Source organism: Echeneis naucrates, chromosome 6 (genome assembly GCF_900963305.1).
Source record: "Echeneis naucrates chromosome 6, fEcheNa1.1, whole genome shotgun sequence".
In the NCBI taxonomy this organism is placed as follows: domain Eukaryota; kingdom Metazoa; phylum Chordata; class Actinopteri; order Carangiformes; family Echeneidae; genus Echeneis; species Echeneis naucrates.
The window spans coordinates 12,023,225-12,050,768 of record NC_042516.1 but is presented as its reverse complement, the minus strand read 5'-3'; the positions used below and the strand labels follow the sequence as shown (position 1 = coordinate 12,050,768).

General features: G+C 41.2%; 1 protein-coding gene across 1 annotated transcript; it reads right to left on the bottom strand.

The window, feature by feature from the left end:
- Positions 1-721: 721 nt before the first annotated feature.
- LOC115044401 (probable leucine--tRNA ligase, mitochondrial) lies at positions 722-27,208 on the bottom strand. Its single transcript, XM_029503355.1, has 21 exons — positions 27,032-27,208; positions 23,673-23,903; positions 22,509-22,640; positions 18,301-18,392; positions 18,160-18,220; positions 17,968-18,057; positions 17,419-17,562; positions 14,040-14,147; positions 12,766-12,925; positions 12,330-12,434; positions 11,737-11,852; positions 11,313-11,596; positions 8,237-8,335; positions 6,495-6,632; positions 6,305-6,408; positions 5,555-5,734; positions 5,261-5,430; positions 4,219-4,296; positions 4,009-4,120; positions 2,632-2,759; positions 722-998 (listed from the first exon to the last, which is right to left on the bottom strand). The coding sequence occupies exons 2-21, from the start codon at positions 23,898-23,900 to the stop codon at positions 819-821; spliced, it is 2,709 nt and encodes a 902-aa protein (XP_029359215.1). The 5' UTR covers positions 23,901-23,903; positions 27,032-27,208; the 3' UTR covers positions 722-818.
- Positions 27,209-27,544: the final 336 nt, after the last annotated feature.

The following is a 27,544-nucleotide window of genomic DNA, read 5'->3' as shown; positions in this document are numbered from 1 at the left end:
CTTGTTCATTCACACAGACAATACCAGACAATATGTGAGACTTTCATTGTGCAGCCTCTGAACTCCTGGATCAGGTGGAGACACAGGCGCTGCAGTTTGTGAAAGATGAGTCCTTGTGGATTACATATCAAAAAAAAAGCTTACTCACACAACCTTTAAAGAGACAGGTAGGCGGGTGTACACACATGGATACATTTCAGCACAGCTGGCTCATGTGATCTGTCAGGACGGTGCTAATGGCTGAGTCATGCTGGCCCTGTGTTGACATAGCCACACTGAGCTGATGAATAGGCACAGCCAAGCAGCGGGTGACCATGATGTGGCCAGAGACCTCTAAGAGACCTTTTTGATTGCAACAGGATCATAGGAGTCAAACTGTGGCCCATTTATGGTGCTCAGACGAGACCTGTGGCTAAAAGCGGCACCAGAGGTGGAGATGAACACTGATAACGCAGATCATGTGTGTGTGACTCAGTCGAGACACTGAGCAGACAGGCGTATGCCAGACACAGAGGTGTGAAGTTGTGGTTCTGGCCGCAATGCTCGAAGTGGCGTTGGGGGAGGTGATCAGAATGCTGACTGGTATTTGTAATGATGTTTGGGCTCATGTGAGGTTGGGAAAAAAAGTGTAACTAAATGAGGAGGTGATCTGAAATAGACAGGTGGTAAATGTCACTTGGCAATGAATATAAGGTAATAAAAGAAAAAATGAGAAACTCACTGCTCCTTGAGCCTTTTATTAAAACAAAAAATATACATAAATACAATGCCTTTAGGTATATTTACACTTAAATCTCCCAGTGTAGTGGTGGTAAACGTCACTCATCAATCAGGAAGTTGATGAGGGCAGTCCTTGGAGAGAGGATGGCTCTCTTGATGCTGCATTTTCTGAGAAGCTTCTGTCCAAGCGGGCTCTCGAGGATCAGCTGCTGTACTTGTTCTGAGTCTTTGGAAGCCTGCAGTGGCACTGTCACTGTCCCACAGGCCTTGTTGTTTATCTGAAGGTGAGATTTAAGACATCAGTAGAGTTATTACAGAAGTTATTATACTGTCTCAATCTCAATCGGACAAAAGTGTCAACTGTAACCAATGTCTCCCCTCCCTGACATAAAAGTCCTTAAATAACAGACTCCACCTCTCCTTCCATATATACACATAGTTAGTGGTAGGTATGGGAAGGCCACTCACATCTTGTATGTTTAGAAACAAGTCTATGTGTGTATAAAGCAAATGTGATCGTGGCTCTGGAAGTGGTCTAAAATTAATGGTGTGTGTGTGTGTGTGTGTGTGTGTGTCTACGTGTGTGTGCCTGAGGCTGCACAGCATTCGCCTCCCTTCTGGGCCAAACCCAAGTACGTGATTAGAAGACAGAGGGAGTGAGGTTGCCTCTGCAGGGCTGAAGATGCCCACAACAGAGAGCTCAGACTGAAGTAAAACCAACATCATCGTCACCGAGCAGTGGGAGCGCAAATATGTTTTGTTTATGCGAGTTTCTGTCTGTCTGTTAGCAAAGTGGGTGTGTACAAGACTCGTCATTTCTGTGTATGAGAGATGAAAAAGAAATAAACAAGACTACAGAATATACACAGATAAACAAAGACAGGGTTTCCTTTCATTTATGCGTTGTCGGATGTGTCTCTACTACAGAGTGAGAGTCCAACCAGTGAGAGACAGGCGCTGTTATCATTTGTCCTCACCATCATCCCATATCACACACATTTACGTGCGTAAAGGTGTCGTGTGTGTGTGTGTGTGTGTGTGTGTGAGGGACTCTCTCAGGTGTTGTGATCTGCCAGGAGGATAAAAATCTGATGAAATCAGTTTGAGTTTTAATCTATTTACTGAGTCAGTGTTTATGCCAGTGTGAAAACTGACGTGTGTGTGCTTTCATGTGTGCATCCACGTGCCAGATTGAGCATTTGTGATGCTTGGATCTGATCCGAGCTGATTTCCTGAACCGACCCATCGGAGGTGGATATTCCCTCCGATTGTCTGTAAAGCTTAAAAGTCTTCTCACACAAGTACAACATCCACACACACACACACACACACACACACACACACACACACACACACACACACACACACACACACACACACACACACACACACACTTTAATTCCTGATGATGACATACTCTGACAAATAGAGGGCTTTTACCATGTGGGTTACTGACACTCACAGGCAGAAGCGGGCACAAGAAATGAGAGTAAGAGAGTCAGGAATAACTCGGCCCTTAGCTTTTAATTATTGGACCACTTGTCTATTTAGCTTTAAGCCTAGCTCTTCACATACAGACGCATAAACACACATACATGGATGGACACAACACACAGAGAACATGCACACAGGCTAATCATAGGCCCTCTTGAAAATTACAGACTATGAATACAGTCATGGAGCACGGACTTTTGACGATTCAAAAGTAGCAAGTTAAAATGAAAATGCCAGCGGGTGCAGAGCAAGTGTGTGTGTATACCTATTAATAAAGTCATGTATACATAATGAGCCAAGACCTGCCTCTGGGTGAAAAACCTTTTAACTTCAAAATGAAAAAAATTTTGAGCTTTGTTTAAAACCTTTTTATTGGTAAGTGCATGCATGCATGTCAGAGAGTGAGAATTATCATACCAGTACAGACAGCTGCACAAAGTCAGGGACCTTCAGGTATTCAGGATCCACAGTTGGCCATGACTGTTGGAGGACGTCTCCTCCCTGTTGAAGGACGGGGCTGACGGGGTTTTTAACCTGGCAAAGACCTGGCATAGGAAACATAGAGGGACATCACTGACACACTGAAGAGACTGTCTCTTATGTTGAAATAGAGAGAAAATTTAATTGCACCTTCTGAGCCAACGAATAGGAAGAAAAATGTTTGAAAATAGAATCAGAACAAAGTGAATTCATTATCTTTTAGTAACACAAGCCAGAAAAAACATCTGTGATGACTTTTCTGTTGCTTTTTATCCAATTTATTCCCTTTCATGCTGAGAAAAAATATCTCAGATAAGGGTCACACATCAAGCAACTTATCCCACCACCCCCCCGTCCTGACTCTCAGTTAAACCAGTGAATGTAGATCCAACTGGAGGCACAAGGGAAGGATGTGAACTTCCTCTATCCTGCTCCCGTGTGTGTGTGTAAAATGACAAACAACAAGTAAGAGTTAGAAAAAGTACACTGTGATTGAGTGCAGTACAGGTCACATGTCCGTCAATAGAACATCCTGTTTAAAAGGCGGCTTTAAAATTACTTACACAGCCAAACTGCACACAAGACCCTTATAAAAAAGAGCCACACCTCTTCCTCTCAGAGATGATCCGTCAGGTTTTCCTGACGCTGGCTATCAGCTGGATATTGTAGCCTGACAATGTGTTTTTACGGAAACTTTTTTTCTCTCAGCTGTGCACAGAAACCTTGTTTTTGTGTGTCATCAACAATAGGGGGATGTCCTCCAGGGCAGCACAGGGGCAAGCGTCCATACGAGGCATGAAAACCGACACTAGATCTTTCTTTCTGTTGTTTGTTTTCCACTATAAAGGTCAAGAGCTGTTACTGTTGTACTGCTTTCAGCTTCAATTAGTGGTCGGTCAGTGTTTAAAGTAAAATATACTCTAGTTTTATTTAGGAGGTACGTTCACTGACAAGTTTTCACTCACTAAGTTGATTGTGTAGTTGAGCATCAGTGGGTGTTCATTGGCATTACATAAGCAGTAGAGTCAACATTAGATTTATCTGACACACTTTCTCTAGCTGCAGTTAATAAAATACACATTTTCACCATAAATTTCGTATACTTTCACCACCATGAGACAATGATGTAATCCAAATGAGATTCCAAGTCAAAATCCATAGATTAAATAAAAATATTAGAAGTTATCTCTGGATACTTGGACGTTTATTCTTCAATTTCCATAGTCCACATTAACTATTTCAGTGCATGCATTGTGTGCATGTGCACGTTTTCTTTTTTTTTTTAATTTTTAATGAATGACTTGCATGTCCCACCTGCCCACAGTTCAGAAGCCAGGTGAGGGGCCATGGGTGCTGTCATCTTCACCAACGCAGCCAGAGCCTCCTCAAAGTCCACACTGTGCTGCATCACCGTGACCGTTGCACTCTGAGCACACACACATACACGCACACAATAGCAAAATTTGTGATATTCAGGATAAGTGTTATTTTATTTTATATCTATGTGCTGGAGGGAACACTCACATTTAGCGTGTTGGTAAATCCCATCAGACGAGAAATGGCTGCATTGAAAAGGAAGTCCTCTGTGAAGTGAGATGTCACCTAAAAGTACCGACCCCCCCCAAAAAAAGAAAAAACCCAATTAGGAAAAATCGGATTACTGGCCATACAGATGTGTCCTGGCAGACTGTCTTGGAAAAAAAATTGATTGAGATGCTTTACACATGGATATTAATAGCCTGGACAACTGTACTTTTATGTCACGCCCCTAAATTCTTTCCCCACATTTCCTCTCACCCTCAACTGTGGTCATAAAAGAAAAGCTAAAAACACTGACAGTAGCCACCTCCCTGTTATTACCATGTGTACTAGCTGATGGCACACACCGTGTCAGCATTCCCCTGCTTAGCCCTCTGGAGAAAAAAAGCCCATTTGGGAGAGGCCTGAGGGAAGAGGTCATCAATAACTGAGGCTTTTCTGAGGGATGGATCAAAGGACAGTCTAAGCTTTGGGATCTTATAGCAAACAGCCTGAAGTCCTTTAAAAGCCCTGGCCCCAAAGGGTGGACAGAAAGAATCAAACCTGGCAGCCAAAGGAGGCTATTTATAAAGTGTGAGGGGAGACAGAGTGGATTTAAAATCAATTTCCATCCCCTTCTTTTACTCTTTACTCCAGAGGTTTCAGGTTGCAATGGATGCTCAGCATTAGATTGAAAGGTTGGGACACGGCACTATGCACTGCTGGACTCTATGATGGGTGACACAGTACTTTGAAGCGACATATCACAAAACACCTTGGAACGGCTTTCCAACTGCACAATGTGTGCAGTGCAGCAGTAAAACACAGATAATTGGTGTGAGCGGAGAAATTAAGCCTAAAATAGAACAATGTGACAGATGAAAAAAAATCACATGTAATGGAAGTGAACACTTAACTGGTATGAAAAGCTGAGATTTTGAGTATGAGCCCGTTAGTGACCCCTACTGGTCAGGACTGTTAATAATGCATGCATTTGCAACACAGTAGCAGCCATTCCTTCAAAATCAAAGCCTTAGGCAATTGCTACCTCTTGAATGGCATAGTTCTTGCTCTCCCAGATCCTTTTAACCTCTGCCAACTCCTTCTTCTTTAGGTGTGAAGGATTGGGGAAATCTCCAAGTTGTCTAGCCTCCCGCAGCTTTGTCACCAGCTGCCACAGACGAGACTGCCAACGTAGAACCCCAGGAAGGGCGTCCGCTGAAGTGGTGAGCGGATCATTTTTTACACATTGAAAACCAACTAAGCCATGCATGTCAAAAAGGTAAAGGCACTAAAATAACCTCCAAAACTATATTAAAAAAAACAATGGTTTAAAGCTCACTCTTGACGTTCCAGAGGATGTCTTGTTCAGGCGGTGCAGCATAGAGGATGTAGAGTCGAACTGTGTCCACACCGTACTGCTGCACCACCTCTTGGGGGTCGAGACCGTTGTGTTTCGACTTGCTCATCTTCTCCCATGTCACCTCAATACGACCACCTCCAACTGCCACTGGTTCTTCATCTAGATGCAGGTAAGGAGCAAGAAGTCAGAGATAGCTGGACATGTGTCCTCTCATTCTGTTACTCTTTAATTTCCCCGTGCGTGAAGCTATCTTAGTTAATATTACTTATTTGTATTGCTTCTAATTATCTCCTGTCTCATCATATTCAGTGGAAGACAAGAGAAAGAAAATACATAAGGCCTAGTCAATCTGCTCCTGTAACACTGAGTCTGTAACACTATGTAAGCTGCCAATATCTTGCGTTTATTCTGTTACCAAGCAATAGAGAGGAGTTGGAAATCATTGGGCATGCAGTCACTTTTAAGAGGATTCTTCAAAGGATTTCTTATGATTGGACTTTTGTCAAGAGGAGCTGGTTAACATGTCCTTCACTTGAGCAAAGCTATAACGCACAAACCACCTCTATCAGCAGCACAAAGGATGAGGTGGCATACTGGCACCAGTACATCACGAAAAGGGGAAAAATGGTATCACAATTCATTTCTCAAGAGTTTCCTGCCTTTGTGAGCAGACTGGGATGCCCTCTCCTTTACCATGTATTACAGTTTGCAGATTCACGTCACGTGTACCTGTGAAGTCTATTTCGTCTCTCTTCAGGTACTGGCCGCTGTCAGCCAGTTTGAAAGTCTGGCCCTTGATCAGGCCCTGGACCAACAGCTTCCAAAAAGGCTCTCTGAAAGACACAAGGAGGGCTTGTTGACATACAAACACAGCAAGTCCAAGCAGAGCAAGAGCAAATAAACCATAGTGAAACTCCACCTGTGGGCCACAAGACCCTGGCTTTTGCAGAAGTGACAGAGGAAGCGGGCGTAGTACAAGTGCATGACAGCGTGCTCCTTCCCTCCGATGTACACGTCAACAGGCAGCCAGTGATCTCCTAGGTGGCGCTCAAAAGGCCTAGAGAGCGAAGGCAGGTTTATAGAGGCCTTGAACTGCAATCACCAATTTAATTGCATGCCGTGATCAAGAGCAGTACTGAATTAAAAACTGATAGGAAAAGTATGAATAAATGTAAGTCTTAGTGTGGGTGGCTAAGTGGCAATTTCTGTTGTCAACCCTTACCTGAGATCATTAGTCTGATAAGCACATCTAGGACACCTAAGACTTACTTCAATTTTCTGAATAATAATTTTCTTTTTCTTCAGACTTTCACCGCTCATGTCAATTAACCTGTTCCTCTACAATTTATTCAAAGAAAGCTACGGTTGCTAGATATCAAATCCATCCCTTCCAAATCCAATGGACTATATCTTTGAAGGAAACACAAACAATAAATGTTTAAAACCATTATTATTGTAGCATTAATCAGAATCCACTGGCAGTGAATCAGACCAAAAAATATCATTTTAACAGATGGCTATGGCTGTTATGTGCTTTGTTAGATACACACACACTTCCTCTAGGGGGCAGCCTATATCAGACACACAAGAACCAGAGATGCAGATTACAGAAGAATCCTGAACCCCCACAATCTTACCAGCTTAATTGTTAGAGAAACTAGTAACATACTATGTGTCTAAAGTTCATCTCTGAAGGCTGCCTCTGTGCTCAGCTCCTCATGGTAACAGTTAAGTAAAGATTTCCACATGGCAGTATGTACTGGCTGGCTGGCTGGCCTGATGGTCAGCAGAGGCAGCAATTCACCAATGTATACCATACTTTTTGGGACAGACTGCTATCTTTGTGTGCCACCTTTCACACTAGTCATTACTCTCCTCGACACCTCTCTGCTGGCTGGCTGATGGGGGCTATGGATAATTGAACCAGGGGAAAAAAGACTTATGAATCCACAAGGCTGAAAATAATTTAGCCTGTTAGTTGGCATTAGGCCAAGGCAAGTCTAATATACAACTCACACACACACTTTACATCTGGGTCCTCTTACGTGCTACTTTCAGCATCTCTTGTGCACGTAAGTCTCAGCAGGCCAACTGAAATGCACAAATAGTGTAATTGCTTTTTCTGTTGTGCCATAATCTGTCCCGCTAAGAAAAATGATGGAGAGAGCAGCTTCCCTCCCCTTTAAAGCCGCTTTACAGCTAGGTCAGGGCACTGGGAAATTAATCTCTTTTGTTAAGCTCAGGGTATCGCCACCTTCCCAGCAGGTGAAAGCCGTGGTTCCATAATCGCTATTGGCAGCAAAAACACCTTTAAGGCAAGTATGTGTGTCTGTGCATTTGTGGGAGTGTGTAAAAGGCAGGATTTTACAGGTTTATATGCATGATTGAAATGGGTGAAGGGGTGATCTTATAGTGAACAAGATTAACTTTATGTATGTGTGTGTGTGTGTGTGTGGGAAAATGTGCAAGTGTAGGTGTGAGGCATGAGTTTGCATTATTAGCAAATTCCGTATTTTATCTTCTCCACCCACTTCTTCTGAAAACTTAATTTTTTAGGTTTTATTTTAAAACAAAGGGTGAATAACAAAAGATAAAATGTGTGAAATTTTTGCTACCGTGTCAGAAAAAGGAGAAAAGCAAATAAGTGAAGTCTGGACATACCTATCATTGTTATGAGGGTCTGTGTATCTAAAGTAATACCAGGCTGAGTCCACAAACGTGTCCATAGTGTCAGTTTCCCTCCTCGCTGGGCCTTTACATCTGACAAGAGAGATAGAGGGGTTGAGACAATGACAGTTGAGGGAGGGCAAGCAAAAATCAATATTAGCCTGACAAACCAGAAACAAAGCAAATCAACGATCACTGTTTGTATGGTTAGAGAAATGGCACATTATGTGATTTGTGTGTGTGTGTTTGTGTTTGTCAGTGTGATGAGGGTAAAGCAGGCTCCATCTGGCTGTGGGGGTCATGTCCCTGAAGAGAAGCGGACCTGAAGCCAGCCTGGCACCACAGCTCTGTTCCCGTGCCCTGACTAACAGGCTGTGCTAACAGGGAGGAACTGGCAGGCTGAACGCATGATCATGTGTTTGTGTTGAAAATGCCACTTCATGCCCCTTTCTGTCCAAGCCAAACAGCACTTGGGTATGTGCTGCGAATCTGCCAAAATCACTTTCACACAGCGGAGGAGAGGACGTCCACAAAGACACAGGAAAAGGGCTTTTCTTTCAGATTTAAAGCACTTAATGGAACAGTGAAAGCACCTGCCTTTTAGTTTATAATGAGTCTCAGTAGAATTAAAATCAGTGTCCCAAAAAGAAAACAGAAAAACAGCTCAGAGCTTTGCTAAAGCCTGTGCAACAGAGCGGGTATCCTTTCCTGGACCTTATGGGATGACTCTATTCTGTTGTTTTGTCTTTATCTAACATTTTCACTCACAACAAACATTAGAATCATCGTAAATGTTTTAAATCTCACACTCTCTATTGCAGACATGCACTAAGAGGCAAAACTCTGTAAAACACCTAATATACCAGTCTATAATAAAACTGTGATGATGAGGTAAGAGCTGTTGCCTAGCAACAACACTAAGGTGTAGCAAGGTTGATATTTGAAAGCCAGGTGTTCTTTCATACAAAGAAAAGCTCAGCAGATGAACGAAGCACCTAACACCATCCACATATAAAATTCTCAAAAAATTAATTGTGCAACTCCCACGACAGTCTGGCCACAGCCCGACAACTGAGAATCATATTAAACGGCACAGGTGTGGCTGGAGAAGAGCCTTCTCTAACCCATGAAAGCCTAAAAACCGCCCCAAGTGACTAAATCTGAACCTGTACTTCTGAGTGTGTGTTTGCTGGATGAGCCAGAAAGAGCCAAAAGGCTCTCAAACAGATGAGGCTAAAGAGGCAGCTGCCCACTCCACAAAGACTTTTTTCCCGTGGAAAATAGCCCTCCATCTGCTGTGTGTCGGTGTGACTGCCTGTGTGTGAGTGTGCAGCGCTAACTAGGTGATCTTGTGCTTTCCTTACAAATTCATGGCAAAACACACATTCATGCACACCTTCCTTGAATAAGCTGAGGCAGGGTTGAGTTGGCAGGCCAATTTCCAGTGGTGTGGAGGGTCAGGGACGAGACACGCACACAGAAAATTACTTCCTCAAGGGCAGATAAAACTCCACTTTTGTCACCCATCTCTCATCATGCTGCATGTCTGTGTTCCACTTTGACTCTAATTGGACATGGTCTACCAGTGAAGAGAACAAATTTCCAGACACTTAACAACAGAAAGGAGATGGGTAATCGGGAGATAATGGCATATTTCTGATTACAGCCATCGATCAGCACTGATGGGAGAAATTATGGTAGCTTTGTGGAAGTGTGCGAACACAATTTGACTTGTGCCATCTGCGACTGAGTGAGCCATAGTTTTTATCAACATGGTGCCACGATGGTGATTAGTCTTATTCAAAGAGGAATCCCCCCATCAGAGAGGGACTCTGGAGATGCCGGCTGGGTGCACATTCAGCTGTCAGAAACATTTTCAAACACACACTGACTTAATGCTGAGAGATGAGTGCATGTGTCAGTTTGTGAGAAAGCTAAATGTGTGCATATGCAGCATTTTTTGTGCGTGTGTGTGTGTGTGTGTGTGTGTCAGGGCACAGCTGGTTTATGTAACCTCCATCATCATCTCTTGCTGCTCCTGTCACAGATGCCACTCATTACATAACCCATTCAGAACAAAAGTATTAATCACACAATTTCGCAGAGCTGCTCTCAGTGTTCTTGTAAAACTGTCAGTCCTCTCGGCCTGTATGACAGCCGGCTCATTTATGTCAGAACTGGTCTCCTGAGGAAATACAGGAAGGACAGAGGAGAGGCTGGAGAGGGTTTACACATAATTCAATTCTCACTCTGCAAACACCCTAATGGACAGCATCATTTCCCCACTGACTTATGTTGTGCCAAAAAGAAACAGCACTCCCTCCAACATTTTTGCATCCTATTTCCAAAACAACAAAGCTGAGAGGCACAGCTTATCCGCTAAGGTTGTAGTGCCTGAGGAGGTGACGGTGGTCCACAGATAGCTAAGATCCAAAACTGGGAAAAAAAAAAAAAAAAAAAAAGGATCATCAGCATGAATGAATGAAAGTGTTAAAAGATTATTGTGGCCACTTTTTGGGTGAGATGCAAATACTCATTGATGGCACTTTTTTTTTTTTAAGTATGTCAAAATTGTCTGTAAGTCCGTGCTTTTATTTACCTTTGGCTTACGGCTTGACTGTGACCTGTGACTGTCAGCATGCTGTCTACTTCAATTGTTGTTCATTAGCTTGAGGCAGCATTCAGCTTCACAAGGTTTTGGTTGCATCATTAACTCGTACTGCATTGACTTTGTGCCAGGCGACCTCCAGCTTTCAGAAAAACACACCATTTTGGTCTCGACTAATGAGCTGCAGCTGACAAGCGGAAGTAGCTGCTACAGCACATAAATAATTAAATATACATACATGAGACTTATTTACCTGTGGGAATTAACAATGAATTTGTGTTGTATTGTGTTAATCCATGGGCATTTCTATCATTCATATCCGGACAGACTGCACCACCAAGAAAGAAAATACTACATAAATTTGCTGAATACAAATACACTCAGTGGTCATTAGCTATTACAGTTTGTACTCCACTATACCTGCACCTGGAAGAGGTAAAACACTAAAATGCCTTTTCTCACCTGGGGCATTTACAGTTGACCCAGTCATGAGCAGCCTCTAGAGGTGACATCCCTTTTCCTGTGAGAGACGGGAGCTTCGGTAATGCAACGGGTAATTCATCCTCCGGGACTGCAACTGCACCACAAGACCCACAGTGCACCACAGGAATGGGGGTGCCCCAATAACGCTGTCTTGATATCAACCAGTCCCTGAGCTTGGAGCTGGTAAGGTGGCCGCCCACCTTGAGCTCTCTGGCCTTCTGGGTAATGGAGTCAAAGGCCTCCTTTCTGCTGAGGCCAGAGAACTAAAAAAAAATAAAAAATAAATAAAAAAAGACATAAAGCAAGGGGAATTAAGTTTTTATCTGAAATAGAGGTTATAATAGATTTAATGGACTCATCACAATTTAATAATCATGACCATGAGTCCTGATGGTGTGCCAACCTCTTTAGAGTTAATCAAACTCTGTGTCCCTTCTTGGTCACTTTTCAGAACTGTGGTCCACCTCAGGTCCAGGGCTCTGGCCAAAGACAGATCCTCCTCACTGGAATCTGGGATACCTGTTGGACAGGAGCACAAAAAAACAAAAATGTAGACATAAAATAACACACGCGCACAGACAACTCTCTTGAGGGAGAACAAAACCCTGTGGTGATGTTAAGCCTTTGTTGCGATACTACTAATCGTTATCAGTCCCATGGGTACCACCTCCACTCTCTGTGACACAAACAATCACTGCTTTCACATCATCACAGCAACAATAACACTGGTTCAGTCTTTTGGCAAAACCAAATTTTAGGCTTCTTGAAGTTTGAAGCATCTTTCTGTGCCTGGTCTTTAACCGCTCAGATGACTGCACTGAAAAGTGAAGTGTTTCCAGTTCATTACTTCATGTCTATGGTGACAAAGAAATTAGTATAAATTAATTTGTACCAATTCATTTGTTGGTGGTAGTGAATCACTGCCCACTCACACACACACAAATACCTAAACACACATACACAAACACTGATACATATACACCATCAGTAACTCACCGATCACAGTGTCTAGATAGCCATCAAAGGCCTCTTTGTGTGAGATGACCAGGGGAACCTGATGGCCAGTGAGCAGGTTGCGAGCAGTGACCTCTGTGAGGGAGTCTGGACAGCAGAGAGCAAAGAACGTGAGAGAGGCAGGCTGCTCATTATCCATAATCATTAACCACTGAGAGCGATATAACCTCAAGGGAATCCCAATTAACATACACTCAGTGAACTCATTCTGCTGCAGCCATATCTCCACAGTGAGGAAACAGGCTAAACCCTTCAGTGGGCCAATTCACTCGTGAAAAAGTGATGAATTTTGATGCTGCTAAAATTACCTGTGAATCTGTGCTCTCTTAAAGAAATGGTTTTCCTTCACTTAAGAAAAGTAGGAACTCATACAGCTTGAAAGACGAGCTACACTCAGGGTCAGCGTAGAGATGTTCACCTTTGCCCGGCTGAAAGGCCTTCTCCAGAACAGAGCGCACTGAGCTGCTGCCATGTAGCAGTCTGTGGGAAGGCAGGATGGCCAAGTAGGCCGCTCCAAACACCATCTCTGGGGAAGAGCTGTAGGCTGACAGAGTCTCCCCTGTTTCCTCCCCGTTCACCTGGTAGATAAGGGAAGAAGCATTTCTTAGTATCCATATGGCAACAGCTGCCCCAGAGCTGAGCTAGTGAGGAGAACTGTCTGTCTCCTCAATCTGTTCTCTTAGGGTGTTATTTAAAAATGTCATATTGGCAGAAGCATCTTTGATTTTGTAATATGGATTTTGTAATATGAAGCTTTTCAGTGACAAGTAATGCAATCATCAGGGTGCTGGTGGGCATATAATAGGGACAGTGGTTTATTAATTAAAATACTCAGTTAAGTTAAAATATTTTCCTGGTTCACAATTTTAAATTGAAGAGCAGATGTCTTTTTGTTATTGAATACTGATATTTTAGCCACACCACCACCCCATCCCAATGACACCACCATGAGGTCAATATTTGTGGTTCTGAGCAAATTTTAGATGGACTACTATGATGTTTTTTGCACAAACTTATTGACAAATAAAATTGTTCATCAAGATTCTGAGAACCAATAAAAACAAAAAAACCTCTTGGGATCAGGAGATGTATGCAAAATGCGCTCCATGTAGCTCTTTCGAACAACACATTGCTGAGGGGTCCTAGAGAAATTATTGTTGGTCATGTTACAGAAGACACACTAACATGTATCTTTAGAGTCTGGAGAGATGATTCAGTGAAGCACTTGTATGACAAGATTTGAAGATGTAACATTGAGCAAGCAGTCATGCAGTCTTTCAAAGACATCCACAATTCAGTTTAATTCAAGGACTGAACTGAACATTTTTAAAGGAGAGAGGATGCTCATAGACTCACGTGGAACTGTAAATATGGCTCTCTCAAAGCTCAGTAAAAACTAATTTATTACATCATCTGTTTGGGTAAATTGCTGCTTGCAGATGGATGCTTCTACTAATGTGACTAACAAAGCAGAGAGCTTTCTGTTTTGGTACATGATTTTCCAAAGAAATACAGAGACATATACAAAAAAGTAAGCAATCAGTGCTTGCGGAGAATGAGATTGAAAAAGGGCAACTGGGAAGAAGAGACTACAGGCAAACACTTACTGGAAAGAAGAGATTGGAAAAAACAAGGGGGATGCATGGAATAAAAAGAGCAGGGGGGTGGGGGGGTAAGAAGGCTCAGATTCACCCTGATTTTGAAATCGAAGTAGCAGCCGGTGCAGTCTCCAATCCAGTTTGCCTGCATGCCTTTGACACCATACCACTCCGGAAGGTCTGCCAGAGCGTCCAGAAGAGGCTGAAGGAAGACATAAATAAGTAAATAAATAAATTTAACCTTTCTTATTGTAAAAGTTGGGAATGAGCAAATTTCCCACTTCACTTTTTTGTGAGTGGGCCACCAGTTCCTCGCAAGTACGTTTCTATCTAATAATACAATTGACTCCAGCTCAACGTGGGCTCCTTCAGAATTCAGCCAATTTATTTTCACAAAGCAGTGATGCTGCCCAGGTCGCATTATGCAGACAAAGAAGGATTTTCAAAAATCCTGACCTCCACTCGTCCTATTTTCCTCGATGTCAGAAAGCAATCGTTAACAAAGTGTGCACACTCTCTCTCTCTACCACACATGCATCGTCCCGCTCTCACCCTTGCACGCACACACACATACACACACACACAACCAACAACAACAGTTGTTGCATGATTAAAGGAACCTATGCATATGAACGAGGCTGAGGTTAAAAAGTCACTGCTGGTCTAAAACCAGATATGTGAAAACTCTCCATTTCCTTTTCAGTCTGCCACAACCTATTAGCCACTATCCTTTCACAGTGCACCTCAGCATGCAGTACTTCATCAGTGATATCAATACAAATGTAAACACCAGCTATAGTCATTACTTACATGACTGAGCTTTGGATTTGAGGGAAAGACAGATACAACACTAGTGAAACAATAAAACAGCTCAATTTTTCGAGCTCTTACTTAAAAGTTCTTATTTCAGTGCTTCTGAAATTGGGGGAAATACATGTTTGAGACTTTAAAGCCAAGGCATCATTTCCTTGTGGAACTAAATTTATCCTACATTTCTGACTCATTCAGGTGGCAAAGACATGTGATATGTTTTTGTTACAATGGGAATGAAACTTTACTTATTTGTTGTCTTCATCAAACTGCCAGCTTTCCTTCCACCTTTTCACTCCAAGTCCACCCAGATCATCTCAGCGGGGTTGAAGTCTGGAACCTGGGCAACTTTTCCATCATTTAAAGATACTATTTTTGTTCTTTTCTTCAGACGTTTTTGTTCCTTATTTTGCTATAGGATTAACTCCTGATGAAGCATTCAGTTTTTTTCTTTTTTCTAATAGCAATATACAGGAAGTGTTGTCATTTCAGAGGTTCAAGTAATCAACTTTTTGCCATCATTGAGCCACACTAAGTATTTACTAAGGGGAATTGTTGCCGCCTTCTTCTAATCGCAATGAAAAACTGTCAAACTTTGGACTGATGATTTAAATCCTTGAGACTCTGAGGGGAGATGCAACAAAAACAAAGATCTTAGCAACAATGGGTATAAAATCAAATAAAATTTGTAAATAAAAAAAAAAAAAAAAAAGCAATGGCAGCTAAGTAATGATGACTGTAGAGTAAGATGCCGTGAATGGTTTTACTTTATTGGTGGTAAAAATATAATTTGGCAAATAAGCCAGAGTGACTGAAAGCTGTGGAGCAAGTGAAGGAGTCTCCATGGCAACTAAGAAATGCTTTAAAGAAGAAGCATGGTATAACAACAACCAAGCAGTGTGTCTCTGAGAATGAGACAGACACATCGAGCACACTTCTGATATAAAAAAAAAAAAAAAAAAAAGAGATTTTCTGAGATGGTTCAGGGATCAAACTCGTCCTAACAAGTTACATTGTTTTTTTCATGTACTTAAATGGCATAAAACATTTCTGGAAGTCATGCTCATATTCGCACAGTATTAGAGTTGAACGAAACACTTAGCTCTCAGTTCGTGAATCATTTAATCATTCAGTGTGATGTAACAGGAAAGCAGCGTGTGTGCCCGTGTGCCACAAGAGTGATTATGCATGAAATTGAAAACTCTACGACTGCCTTGCTGTAATTTAGCTTCCTGCAAGCGTCACATCTAAAAATCCATCTGAGTAATAATATGTAGTCATCTGTGTCCTGGACGAAACAATATTGTTACAGTTCATGACGGAACTCTCTCATTGCAATGTGGAACAACCAGACAGCAGAACTGACGACCGCTGGATTAATGTCATCTGAAGCTGTCAAATGGTCTCGAACACGTGTACTGGAAGCGAGAAATCACAGTCCAATTACAGCCCTCTTTAATTTGGCCAGCTCTGGTTTGACACAATCCTCCTCTAGTCACCATCTGTCTTTCTCACTTCTTTTCTGTAACACATTGCTTTTCCTCCCTTCCCACTCCTCTGTTCATCAAGAGAATATTAGACATGCAGCAACACATTGTCACGTAGGCTGATTCCACCTCTGACATGGACAGGCATGGATGACTTCAGAATGGGGGACACCTGACTGCAGAGTAAGTGATTTCTTCTTTATTTTTTTATTATCCAAATACAAACCTGACGAAGGAGTTAGCAAACCGTGAGATGATGAACTAGTGCTTACATAAAAGATGTTTTTAGATTATTTTTAGCATTATAAAGTATGAAACACTAATAGAAACATAAAACCTGCACTGTTTTCAGGCTGGCTCAATATTATTCTTCAGAATCAGTAGAACTGAAATGAATAGCCAATTAATCAATTAGTCATGAGCTAATTTTTGCTATTCAGTACTGTTGACTTCATGTGTTCAGTTTTAGGACTATTGCTCAAAACAATATAACTCAAGGTTTAGTCTTTTTTCAGACCAAACAATTCATTAAATAATCAGTTAGATCAAAATAACAATGCGTTGATTAGAATAATAATTAGAGACCAGAATCATTTAAACGATCATTCCTGGAGACAAGCCATGACATTTAGAAAACTGTTTCCAAATACTCTCACTTTAGAAAAAGATAAAGTTAAATGAGTCATCTCTTTTCATCCCTGCTGTGAGCAAATGTACCAAATCAGTAAAGGCTTTCCACGGCCACACTTTTCTCCGTGTTGGCACTCACTTGCCTTTACTTCTAACAATGCACATGCATGTGCTACATACATAATGCATGAAATCCTCTGGATTATTAGGCCAGAGGGGTCATTTCATTTTTCAGCAGGCCACTTCCTCCTGAGCTGAACAGGTGCTGGCTTCTCAGCAGCCAGCCAGGCCACATGATGGTGTTAACCAGTCTTGTTCTTCTTGCTCGGGAGACGCCAGGCTACAAATGACAGTTTACAGTGGACTGATTGCAGAACCAAAGAGGCAGGGCTGCAGCTGCTCCCACTGAAGTGTGTCAGCCATGATTGTTATCAGAGGGGTGCACTGATCATTTTGGCCTGCATGGCCGCTGGTCATGCCACTTGTCACATACTACACCCGTATACAGGGCTCACTCACACTCTCAGACACACTAAAGAGCGGTACCTTGGCATAGTTTGTGGTCTTGATGAACCATTGTGTGAGCAGCTTCTGCTCGACCAGAGCGCCAGACCTCCAGGAGCGCCCGTTTTCATCCACCTGCTCATCAGCCAACACCGTCTGATCAACAGGGTCCCAGTTCACCACAGCCTAGACACACACACACACACACACACACACACACACACACACACACACACACACACACACACACACACACACACACACACACACACACACACACACACACACACACACACACACACACACACACACACACACACACACACACACAGTTCAAATGAAAAGGAAATAGCTAATAGACAGACCAAAGGCTTATTTGAATGTCGTCTCATTTCATTAAACATAATCAAAGGACCTCTTGCACACTCTCAATTCATTTCAGCTTTGCCATTCATTTCATTTTCTTCTCAGAGTGAGATGCCTCACTCATTTCTGGAACTGTCAGGGGTCTCCAACCTGCTCCAATCACATAGTTCACTTCAAAAGAAAAGCAGTATTTGCATATAGCAATTTAGCAAAGACCATTCCTACCTCTTTCTGATATGCAAGTCCAGCCTCCAAGAGCTTGATAAACAAATATTGTGTCCACCTGTAGTAATCTGGAAGACAAGTGGTCACTTCCTGTCAGGAAAAGAGATCATCAGCGTATTGCACAAACTGAGCCACCCAGACTTTAAAGCTAGCCAAAGCCCTCTCTTGAGCTAAATTCTTCCATCTACTAACCCGGTCCCAGTTGAAGCAAAGGCCAAGGCTGTCCAACTGCTCCCGCATGGACTTGATATTACTGAGAAGAGGTGACAGAAGATGGCACATGAGGGTTTGTATGAACTCTGAATACTTAAGTAAATTTGATCCAAAATATACCTCTTCGTCCACTCCTCTGGGTCAAGGCCTCTCTCAATGGCCGCATTCTCAGCTGGAAGCCCAAACGCATCCCAACCCATCGGATTCAACACCTGTTAATGAAGCATTTGTGGGGAAATCAAGAACAAAATAATCAGCAACAATTGTGTTTCATTTTAACTTCCCATGTTTTCAGCTTCTTAAATGGGAGCTCTGTTCCTGGTTATAGTAAATGAAGTATGTTGAAAAAACCGACATAAACAGCCTCACTAAACCACAAATGAAGACAACAAAAACAAAATACATTTGTCTTATTAAATATTAGTGTAATCAAGTCCACTTCCCTCTCAGGATGAAAAATTCTGAGAGCACAAGTTTATTTGCTGGCTACTGGCTTTCCACATTAGTTGTGATGTCTTGAAATCGCATGCATGTGTTAAACTCCAACTTCAGTGGATGAATGTGGAAAACTTTCAGTGTCAGACTCTGAACAAAGAGAGCAGCGTGCAGGCTGAATTAGTAAGAAGAACACACAGTAAGGGTTTGGCCTTTGCTTCTTCCTGGTTTCAGAATTTATTCATACAATAACATGAAAATGAAATATATTAATTGAAAGAGATTTATTCAGCCAGATAACTCTGGGGTCTGCAAAACACGTTAAACCATTTATGCTAATGTGCATGTCCCTGCTGAAATCTCTAACTCCATCACACAGGGGGTTAATATGTGCAGACTACACATTTTTCAAAAACAAATAACTAAATAAATACAAAAGGAAAAACAAGTGAGACCCTTGAGGGGAAGGTCAGGGTGTGGCAGCTCTGCACTTACTAATTTGATGCAAAATATCTAATAAGCTGTTTTTCACATTAATTCCAAAACAAAATCACATTCGACTCTCAATTTTTTTCTCTTCTGTGTCCGCTTTCTCCCTCCATCCCCTTCTACTATTCCTCAACATCTATTTCGTTGCCCCCTGTCACATCCAATCTCCTTGAGATAAATTATTTTCAACTCAAGACAATGTCTCTTTCACTCATCTCTTTTCCACTTTAGCGTCTCCGCTGTGTTTTCCTTCCCACTGAGAGAAACGAGATGCAGAGTGACAAGGAGTCGAGGACCAGAGAGGATCGCTGTATGGACTCTAATGGGTCTGATGTTTCAGACAAAGCGGTATCCTTGGTAACTGCATGGGCCTCATTTGTAAAGGTTAGTTCTGGATGGTATTTGGCTAAGAGAGCTGAGTGCAGTAGACTACTGTAACTGCTCGGGTGGAATATGACGGACACAGATCTAAGTCTGTGTATGTGTGTATGTAAATAACAAAGCAGAAAGCACATGCACCTCATTAGGATGGATACACTGCTATTTGTTTATTCGGTGTATATACCTTATTAAACTCAGGCAGTACTCTAGAAATGCTGTTATTGGAACTGTCCATGATGGATAGACCGCCTAAGTGAGTTCAATCCTCAAAGTTCAGACACACCAACAGAGGTCCATTATCTTTTTACTAACAGCTCCAGCTCACTTATCCTAATGTCCAAATGAAATGTGAAGACTAGTTTTGACAAGTGACAAGAAGCAATTGCAGATAGATGTGGGAGCGAGTGAAGGCTGACTTTATGGCATTTTGTCTGCTGTAGTGTGGAGCAAATCAGTGCCAACCAAAGACTGATATCCTTCCACCACTCCAGGCGCATCACACTGAAAAACAAGGACGCAAGTGCTGGGAATCTGGTTTTGTGAATGTAGAGCCACTCAGCTATGTGCAAGTGTCCACCTACACAGTGCCTGTTAGAAGGTTCTCTCCATCTGTAGCAACTACAAGTCCAATACTTGTCTGTTCTCTCATTATCTTAATTTAAGATACAAGATAACTTAGTCATTTCATATTTGCATGGTGACAAAACAAAATTTTGTTTCTCAGAATACCCACAACCCCTTCACAGAGCCAGAGCTATCATAAGGGAAGATGGGAAATAACTAGAATAAAAAAAAAGATAAGAGAATAGATAGTCAAAAATTTGACATGCATTTATTACCAAACTGATTGTAGCCAAACTTTGTTTGGTTTCTATTTATATCCACAAAGAGTACATCCTTAAAATCTTCAATTTATAGAAGCACAACATCAGTCTAGGCACACGTAAGGTTTTAGTTCAAAGGAACAGTTACCAATATCTAATTTGGACCTACTGTGGCTCTTTTCCACCTCCTTTGGAGGTTGTTTAAACTCTTCCTTTTCTGACATAAATTTACCCAAAAAATGTGAATCTGATTTCTACCTCAACTGTGTTACAATTTGGTTCAAACACTGAAATTTTACTTAGTTTAAATTCTTGAGATGAACTACCAGTATTATATATATTTTGAATGACAGAAACATGAACAGAACCCCCGACAGAGTGTACCCATCTTAATTAACCAGTGAACAGAGCAGACTGTGTGCAACAGGCAGAACAAAGTTTGTGTGGTGACAGATGCTGAAAGAAAGAAAACTCTTCGGGAAGAAGTAGGTGCCGTTCATGTGAAACCACGTTCCTGTTTAGGGAGAAACCGGGCAGAAGCACAGGGGAGTCTCTCCGCAGGTGAGGGAGAAGTTACGCACCATTGAGATTAAAAAAAAAAAAAAAAAAAAAAACCATCAGGTAAAGGAAAAAGAAAGAACGAGAGGAAAAAAGGGAGAGGCCTGTCTCACAAAATTTTTATCTACATGAATACAAAGACGGATCGTCTTGGATGGATAGAGACAAGTCAAATAAGTGAAGCTGGTCACTGTCCTGTCAGAGGGTGTATGTGTGTGAATGTACACTTGTTACAGCTTCATCTACAGCCACTGTTTACTGGAGTCAAACAGAGTACTGAGTATTGATTTCAGCTCCTTGATTTGAAACAGAGTCGAGTCAATAACTCACTGGACTGCATGAGATCGAGAGTATGGATTTTACCTTTCCCTTATTTATACCTAAATTTAACCATGAAAGGAGACCTCATGGAAAGGGCCAAAATCATCACAGCAGGATTTTCTATTTTTTCCAGTTGTCTGCTAATTAAAAAGAAACATCTGCGGCCTTTTATGCTCACTCTGTTTCTGGATAATATGAGTATTAAATTATAAATGTATATATATTTATATAACTTAACAAATTTTATATATATATAAAAGTTGACAAGTTAACAATTACAAAAGTCAGAAACCTTTCTACAAAATACAGAAACATTCGATCTCAGTAAAAACACCCAAAACTGACAAAATCAGTGGCTTTGGTTTTTAAACAGAAAATGAAGGGATGCCACATTTCAGTCAGTAAGTCAGTGTAACAAACATATTCAACTGTCAGCTATATCCAAGTTTGAAAAGTGCATGTTAAACATCATCCTACAAATAATTATAATAACAATTACATTGATTATAATTATTATAATTACATAATAATTAAATAATTAATGTCCATTAAACTAATGGGCATGATGTGAAAAATCTATGCTGTGCGTTGTAAAATCCATCAGCAATGGCAGCAATACAATAAATAAAAATTGAATTCCCTGGAATCATCTACTCTGCTTGAGCAGTGAAATGATATGTACTTGATGGCACTTAAATGAAAGCTATGGTTAGTACATTACATTATGACACTGCAAGCAGACGAAATGAAGCAAAGAGTGTAACCAGATACTTTTAATGTGTTCTATCTGTGATGCAAGAAGGAAAAGCAAAGCCTGTGGATATGATGAGGGGCAGAAAATTAGCAATTAAATATATAGTATGAGGCAAAAGCACCTGCTCATTACTCTCAAATGTGAGAAATATTTCATTTTATCTTATTGTGGCCATATGCAATTCTTAATTTAAATAGACACAAGTAAAAAAAAAAAAAAAAACAAAAAACAAACAAACACAAGAGAATGGATTCTCTTTAAAGTTTAAGGAACATTTTTAAAATGTCTTTCAACTTTACCCTTCAAGAAAGAAGCTCTCTTTTTTTCTGGCTTTATTTGATTGGACAGCTTGGACTGACAGGAAATGGGAGAGTGACAGAGGGGAATGAAGGCAATGAGGCAAATGACACCGACCACATCCTTGTAGCATCCTGTTTATGGAGTGCGTGCTCTACCCACTATGGCGCTGATGCCCTGGACAGAAGCTTTCTTGGCCTATTCTAACATTTTACTACCAACACAGTGTAGGCTGACTTGGTTTGTTTCAGGCCTGACAGCAGACATACCTGATGACCTCTCATTCTTTCAAAGTGACCAATGGTGTCGCTGATTGTGTACACTCGCACGTGGCCCATGTGCAGTCGCCCTGATGGGTATGGAAACATGGAGAGGACATAAAACTTCTTCCTGTTGGGCCCCTGAGAGAAGAAACAGGCAGTCAAAATAATGTACAAAGCTGTGAGATAATGTTGTGGGAAAAGATCATTAAACTTTAATGCTTAGAGACTGCAATTAGAGTTCATTGCTCAGTTCGTTCTTTTGAATGAGTCTTGTATAACAGACAGTCCATTAACATGATGAGATCAGGACAGAAATAACAACTCATCACATGCAGAGCGAGTGCACCGACTGACATCTGGTGTAATACTGTTATGAAGCTCGAGCAGCAGACTATAGTGTCAGAATCTGAACGGTGGCTGTACTGATTATGGATGGTTTACAGTCTCTACAGCGTTACCATGGCAGCACAGAAAGTACCAGTTACATCAAGCTATACATGATTACAGGAAACCTGAGTCATGAATTTTTCAGCATATTAATTAGGACCAGGGCTGTCACGAATGCACTTAATCACCATCATCGGGTCCCAGATGGCTGCCAGGTCAGACCATTGAGATATATAATGTGCCTGATCTCCAGGTCTGAGATCAATGGGCAAGGACATTTGGCTGGCTGCTTTATGACCTCTGAGACAATTCATCTTAAAAAGAAGCAAGGTATTTGAAACATATACACAAATAGCTTTGTCCGACAGATAAATGAAACCCTCTACTGTCATGACTTGGGTCCTTTCCCCATGACCGTACTTTACATGCACAATATTTTTTCACCATGGTGAGAGACCACTGGTACATTGTGTCTTTGATGATTTCAAACAATGGGCAGTTAATAATCTATTAGAATGAATGTGCACTTAATAATTTCTTTTGGAGAACTATACTTATAGAAAAGTTTCTCTTAGACAGAATGAGGGCTCATCCAGGTTTCTAAAACCAGAAAACCAGGATATGATGCTTACACACCCACACAACACCTAACTGGGATCTGTTATAACTTGCACTCTAGTGCAAAAGCAAACATGGTAAACTGATTTATTAAATCTTATGTGTTCATGTCAACTTAATGATCGCACTGCTGGCCAGTGTGAATCAAACAAAAGGCCTTCTTACCTCTTCCAGGGCCTCCTTCTCCCACCGGGCCATGATGTGTGGCTTCCACCATTCCTCCACCTTGCGTCGGGTCTCTGTCCGATAGTCCCTCTCCCACACTCCGGTCTCACTGAACAGGGTGCGTAAGCTGGGGGACATGAAGCGAAGGACTGGACTGAAGATACCATCCCTGCCAGCTCGGGGGACAACTAGCGGACGCAGAACCAGCCTTCTCACTAATGCCTGCATGTTCTGTCATCAAAAACAGAGTCAGACACTCAATTAAGGGCAGTCAAAGAGAGACAGTGTTCCAAATTGGAGGTAAAATGTTTTTCTACTTTTCATGTCGCCATCAACAAATAATTCTTTAGTGCAGCCATGAATTGAGACATAATGCAATGATCTATGTTTCCTTGACATACCTTCCATCTGAAAAGCTTTCAGACATTTAAAAACTAACTTTTACAATATTTATGGTTTGACTTATCATTGGTAAGAATGACAACTGAACAACATTTCTATATTATGTGATCTATGTTTTTTAAATAATTTTTTACATCAGTTTACTTTTCCTCTATTCTCCAAAATGTAAGAATGGACACGCGCCAATTTTCCATAAATAACTCCAGCATCAAACTGCAGGGTCATTAATAAAGCATATTTCTCATATTTAACACATCATTAAAACCCATTCATGTGTGAATAATTCACTTCACCAACCACAACCGTGTGAATGGCATAATATTGTCACAGTATGACTACTGAAATATGTGCAGTATTTTCATTTAAAGTGTTGGAGCCCATTCAGCTCTCAAAGTAACACTGAATCTTCAAAGAGACCAAGAAATTACATCAAATGGTATAAAAAACTGACAGTCCAACAATAAGTTCATCCCAATCACATCCCTCCCACAGAAATGTGACCACGGGTTTATAATGACCATTCACAATAGTTATAATCCAGTTCCCTCGCCGCCCCCCCCCCCCAAATTGAAAATGCAGCAAGGCCACTCAGTCAGTCAGCACATCTGGTTTCAGACAATGTAATCCACTCACTGAGAACAGAGTGGCCAATGGCTCATGTCTCCACACGAATTTCCTCCCAACCCACCACCTTTTTCAAAGAGTGTGTTTTTTGCACCATGTCATTCACACAACAGTCTGAATTTGTGAAATAAGAGGTTTATTCAGTGTGATGTGTTTATGCTCCTCTACCCAGAATAAGGCTGTGGACAGTCTGTACGTATCACACCACCTGCCTGCTCAGATGTGACAGTCACATCAACTGATTTTGAATTATTCTCTCTTGCAAACATTTGCTACATTTTTTTTTCTTCTTAATTAAAGGTTGTCGAAGTCTCTAATGACAGATTATTATTTGTAACTTGTTGTAGGTAGAGGAGGTGATCTAGTTCATGATTGGGTTAGGTAGATTAATGGATAATGACCGACAGTTAGTGAGTCCGACAATTGGAAAAAAGCCCATTCTTTATTTGGACTCATTTTATTCAGTTCTTCATTGAGATTGCAGTTTGGCCAGATTTTCATATGGTTTGATGCTGGTCAAAAAGTCAACTGCACTTCAGAAAAAAAAAAAAAAATCTGACCTAGATTTTGTTTAACAACACACAGATAGACATGTATATAAACACAGTTTCCAAGGCAACCGGAGATTTCTGTATAGTCTCCAGCAGAGAGCAAGGATGGCGTTCTGCTAATAAACTAACCCGTCAAGAGAATATTTTCACATCGATGACATCTAGATCTGAAACAACAAGACCTTTATAACTGCTGAGTGGAAGAAGCGATAATATGGACACCCTGACACCAGCCTGAGATAATGATGAGTAAATGAGAACAAAAAATATTTCTGCTTATTTAAAGCCACAGAGAACGGACTGAAAAGGGGATTATATAATTATATAATGTCATGAAAACACAAAATAATAGAATAGAAGGCGATCAAGCAGATGAAACATAAAGACAGTGTGTGTGTGTGTGTTAGCTGTGTATTGAATGTGTCATGTGACAACAATGACTGCAAGCCTACCTCCTAATTTTCTGATTGGAAAAGTCATGATGAAAGACACTTTTAGCAGCAGTGCAACACAAGTTTGGAGTACTGACATTTTGTACTTCTTGAATGAAACACATGTCACTCAAGTCTACATCCTCCAGTCAGACTCTGTCAATGATTCACTCACTCGTGTGGACAAATCTTTCAGATGTTTCATTTAGTTTTTTCACAATACTTTGTCAAGCAAATGAATGTAAAGCACTCTCTCCTCTTTCATCTTCCACACCACCCACCTGATTGTGGGAATGTGTTTTTCACGAAACTCTCTCGAGTATAACCTAAGCATCACAGCAACCAATGATCTTCCCTCAGGCTGTGGCTGCAAGAGCCAAACACTCGAGGTTGTTGTGCTTCTCTGATGGTGTGAGTGAGTGGGCTGAGGCGAGAGACTGAGAAAATGTTTCTATGGTGACTGGGCTCATCTGTCCAGTGTCTCCTGTGTAAGATCACTCCGGCTAAGATGGGAAAAAGGCTTCATCAAGAGATTTACAGAATTTCTTTGCTTTTTCAGTATATACCTTAAAATTGTTAAGCATTGATAAAAACATCAGTAGTTTGGTTTCTCATCCTTTTCACTCCTTCGATCATCAGACATTAACTGATGTAAACTGTAAAGTTACTCATTATAGATTTATCTGTTTCAGGCAGAGGTTGCTGAAGCCTGGCTTGAACTAAAAAAGATGTATCAAAATATAATTAATATGATTGTTATTATTGTTGTTATTATTATTATTATTACTGACATGCATACAAATTCAGATATCATACACATGCTTGTATAATGTTGACTTAATGTCCAAATTATTATATCAACAAAATATAAATCTTGCGATATAATTAAAAAAGCATGTCTTCACTAAATGTTTGCTTCATTTTGGCCACGGGATCTAAATTACATACAATCCACAGTCAGAAATTTACATTACTCATCATGAAAGAGACTGACAGAAAATGGAGGGGCGGTAATTTGATAACCAACTAATGGTTTCAGTAGTTTGTCAGGCAAAACCTCAAACGCAGACAGATGCATGTCAAATTAATATATCAGAGACTTTGGACGTTTAGTCAAATAAAAATTCAAAGTTTTTAGTTAGTTTTCCATCGTGACTTCCTGACAGGTCAGCGTCTATACAAAGAGAAAACCACTGTTCCTGTCAAACATAAGACACATTACTCCAATCAACATCCCGCTGTGTACATCTTGCTGATTTACTAGCAGCCAATATATTTCACGTTAGCATGGCAGTAATTTCCATAAGACATGTCACCTCCTCGTCCTGCCCACACAGGATCCACTGCTCACCTGTTTTCGGCCGATAAAATGTATTTGAAGGTGCCTCGTGTTTCACTTCCGGCTTGAGTTTCTCCGCTTTATGGTCCCGATCACATAAAAACAAGAATCCATGCTGAAATGACTAAGTCCCACTTTTAAATGCTCTGTAAACGACTCGTTTCGATTGATCACGTCTCCACCATAGGCGCCGCCATCTTGCTTTAAGTAAACTTTATTGACAACTCGCAGCTCGACAGCGCAGGCAAGCACACAAAGGTGAGAGAAACGTCACTGCCTGGAGCTTTGTTAGTCACTCCTCACACTGCAGAGGTCTTTTAGGGGCCAAAATTTTGCTTTTAGTCAGTTCAGGTTTAAAGTGAGTGGTTAATGTTGCTAATTAATTAATGTCAGAGACCATGTGTCAGTCTGTGTGTCCACAGAGGTTGGCTTCAGCTTCACAGTTGATTTGAGGGACTCCAGTGTGTGTTGGCTCAGCCCCTCGTCCAAGCAATCCTGTATTACTCTCCTTTTCTTTTGATTCCT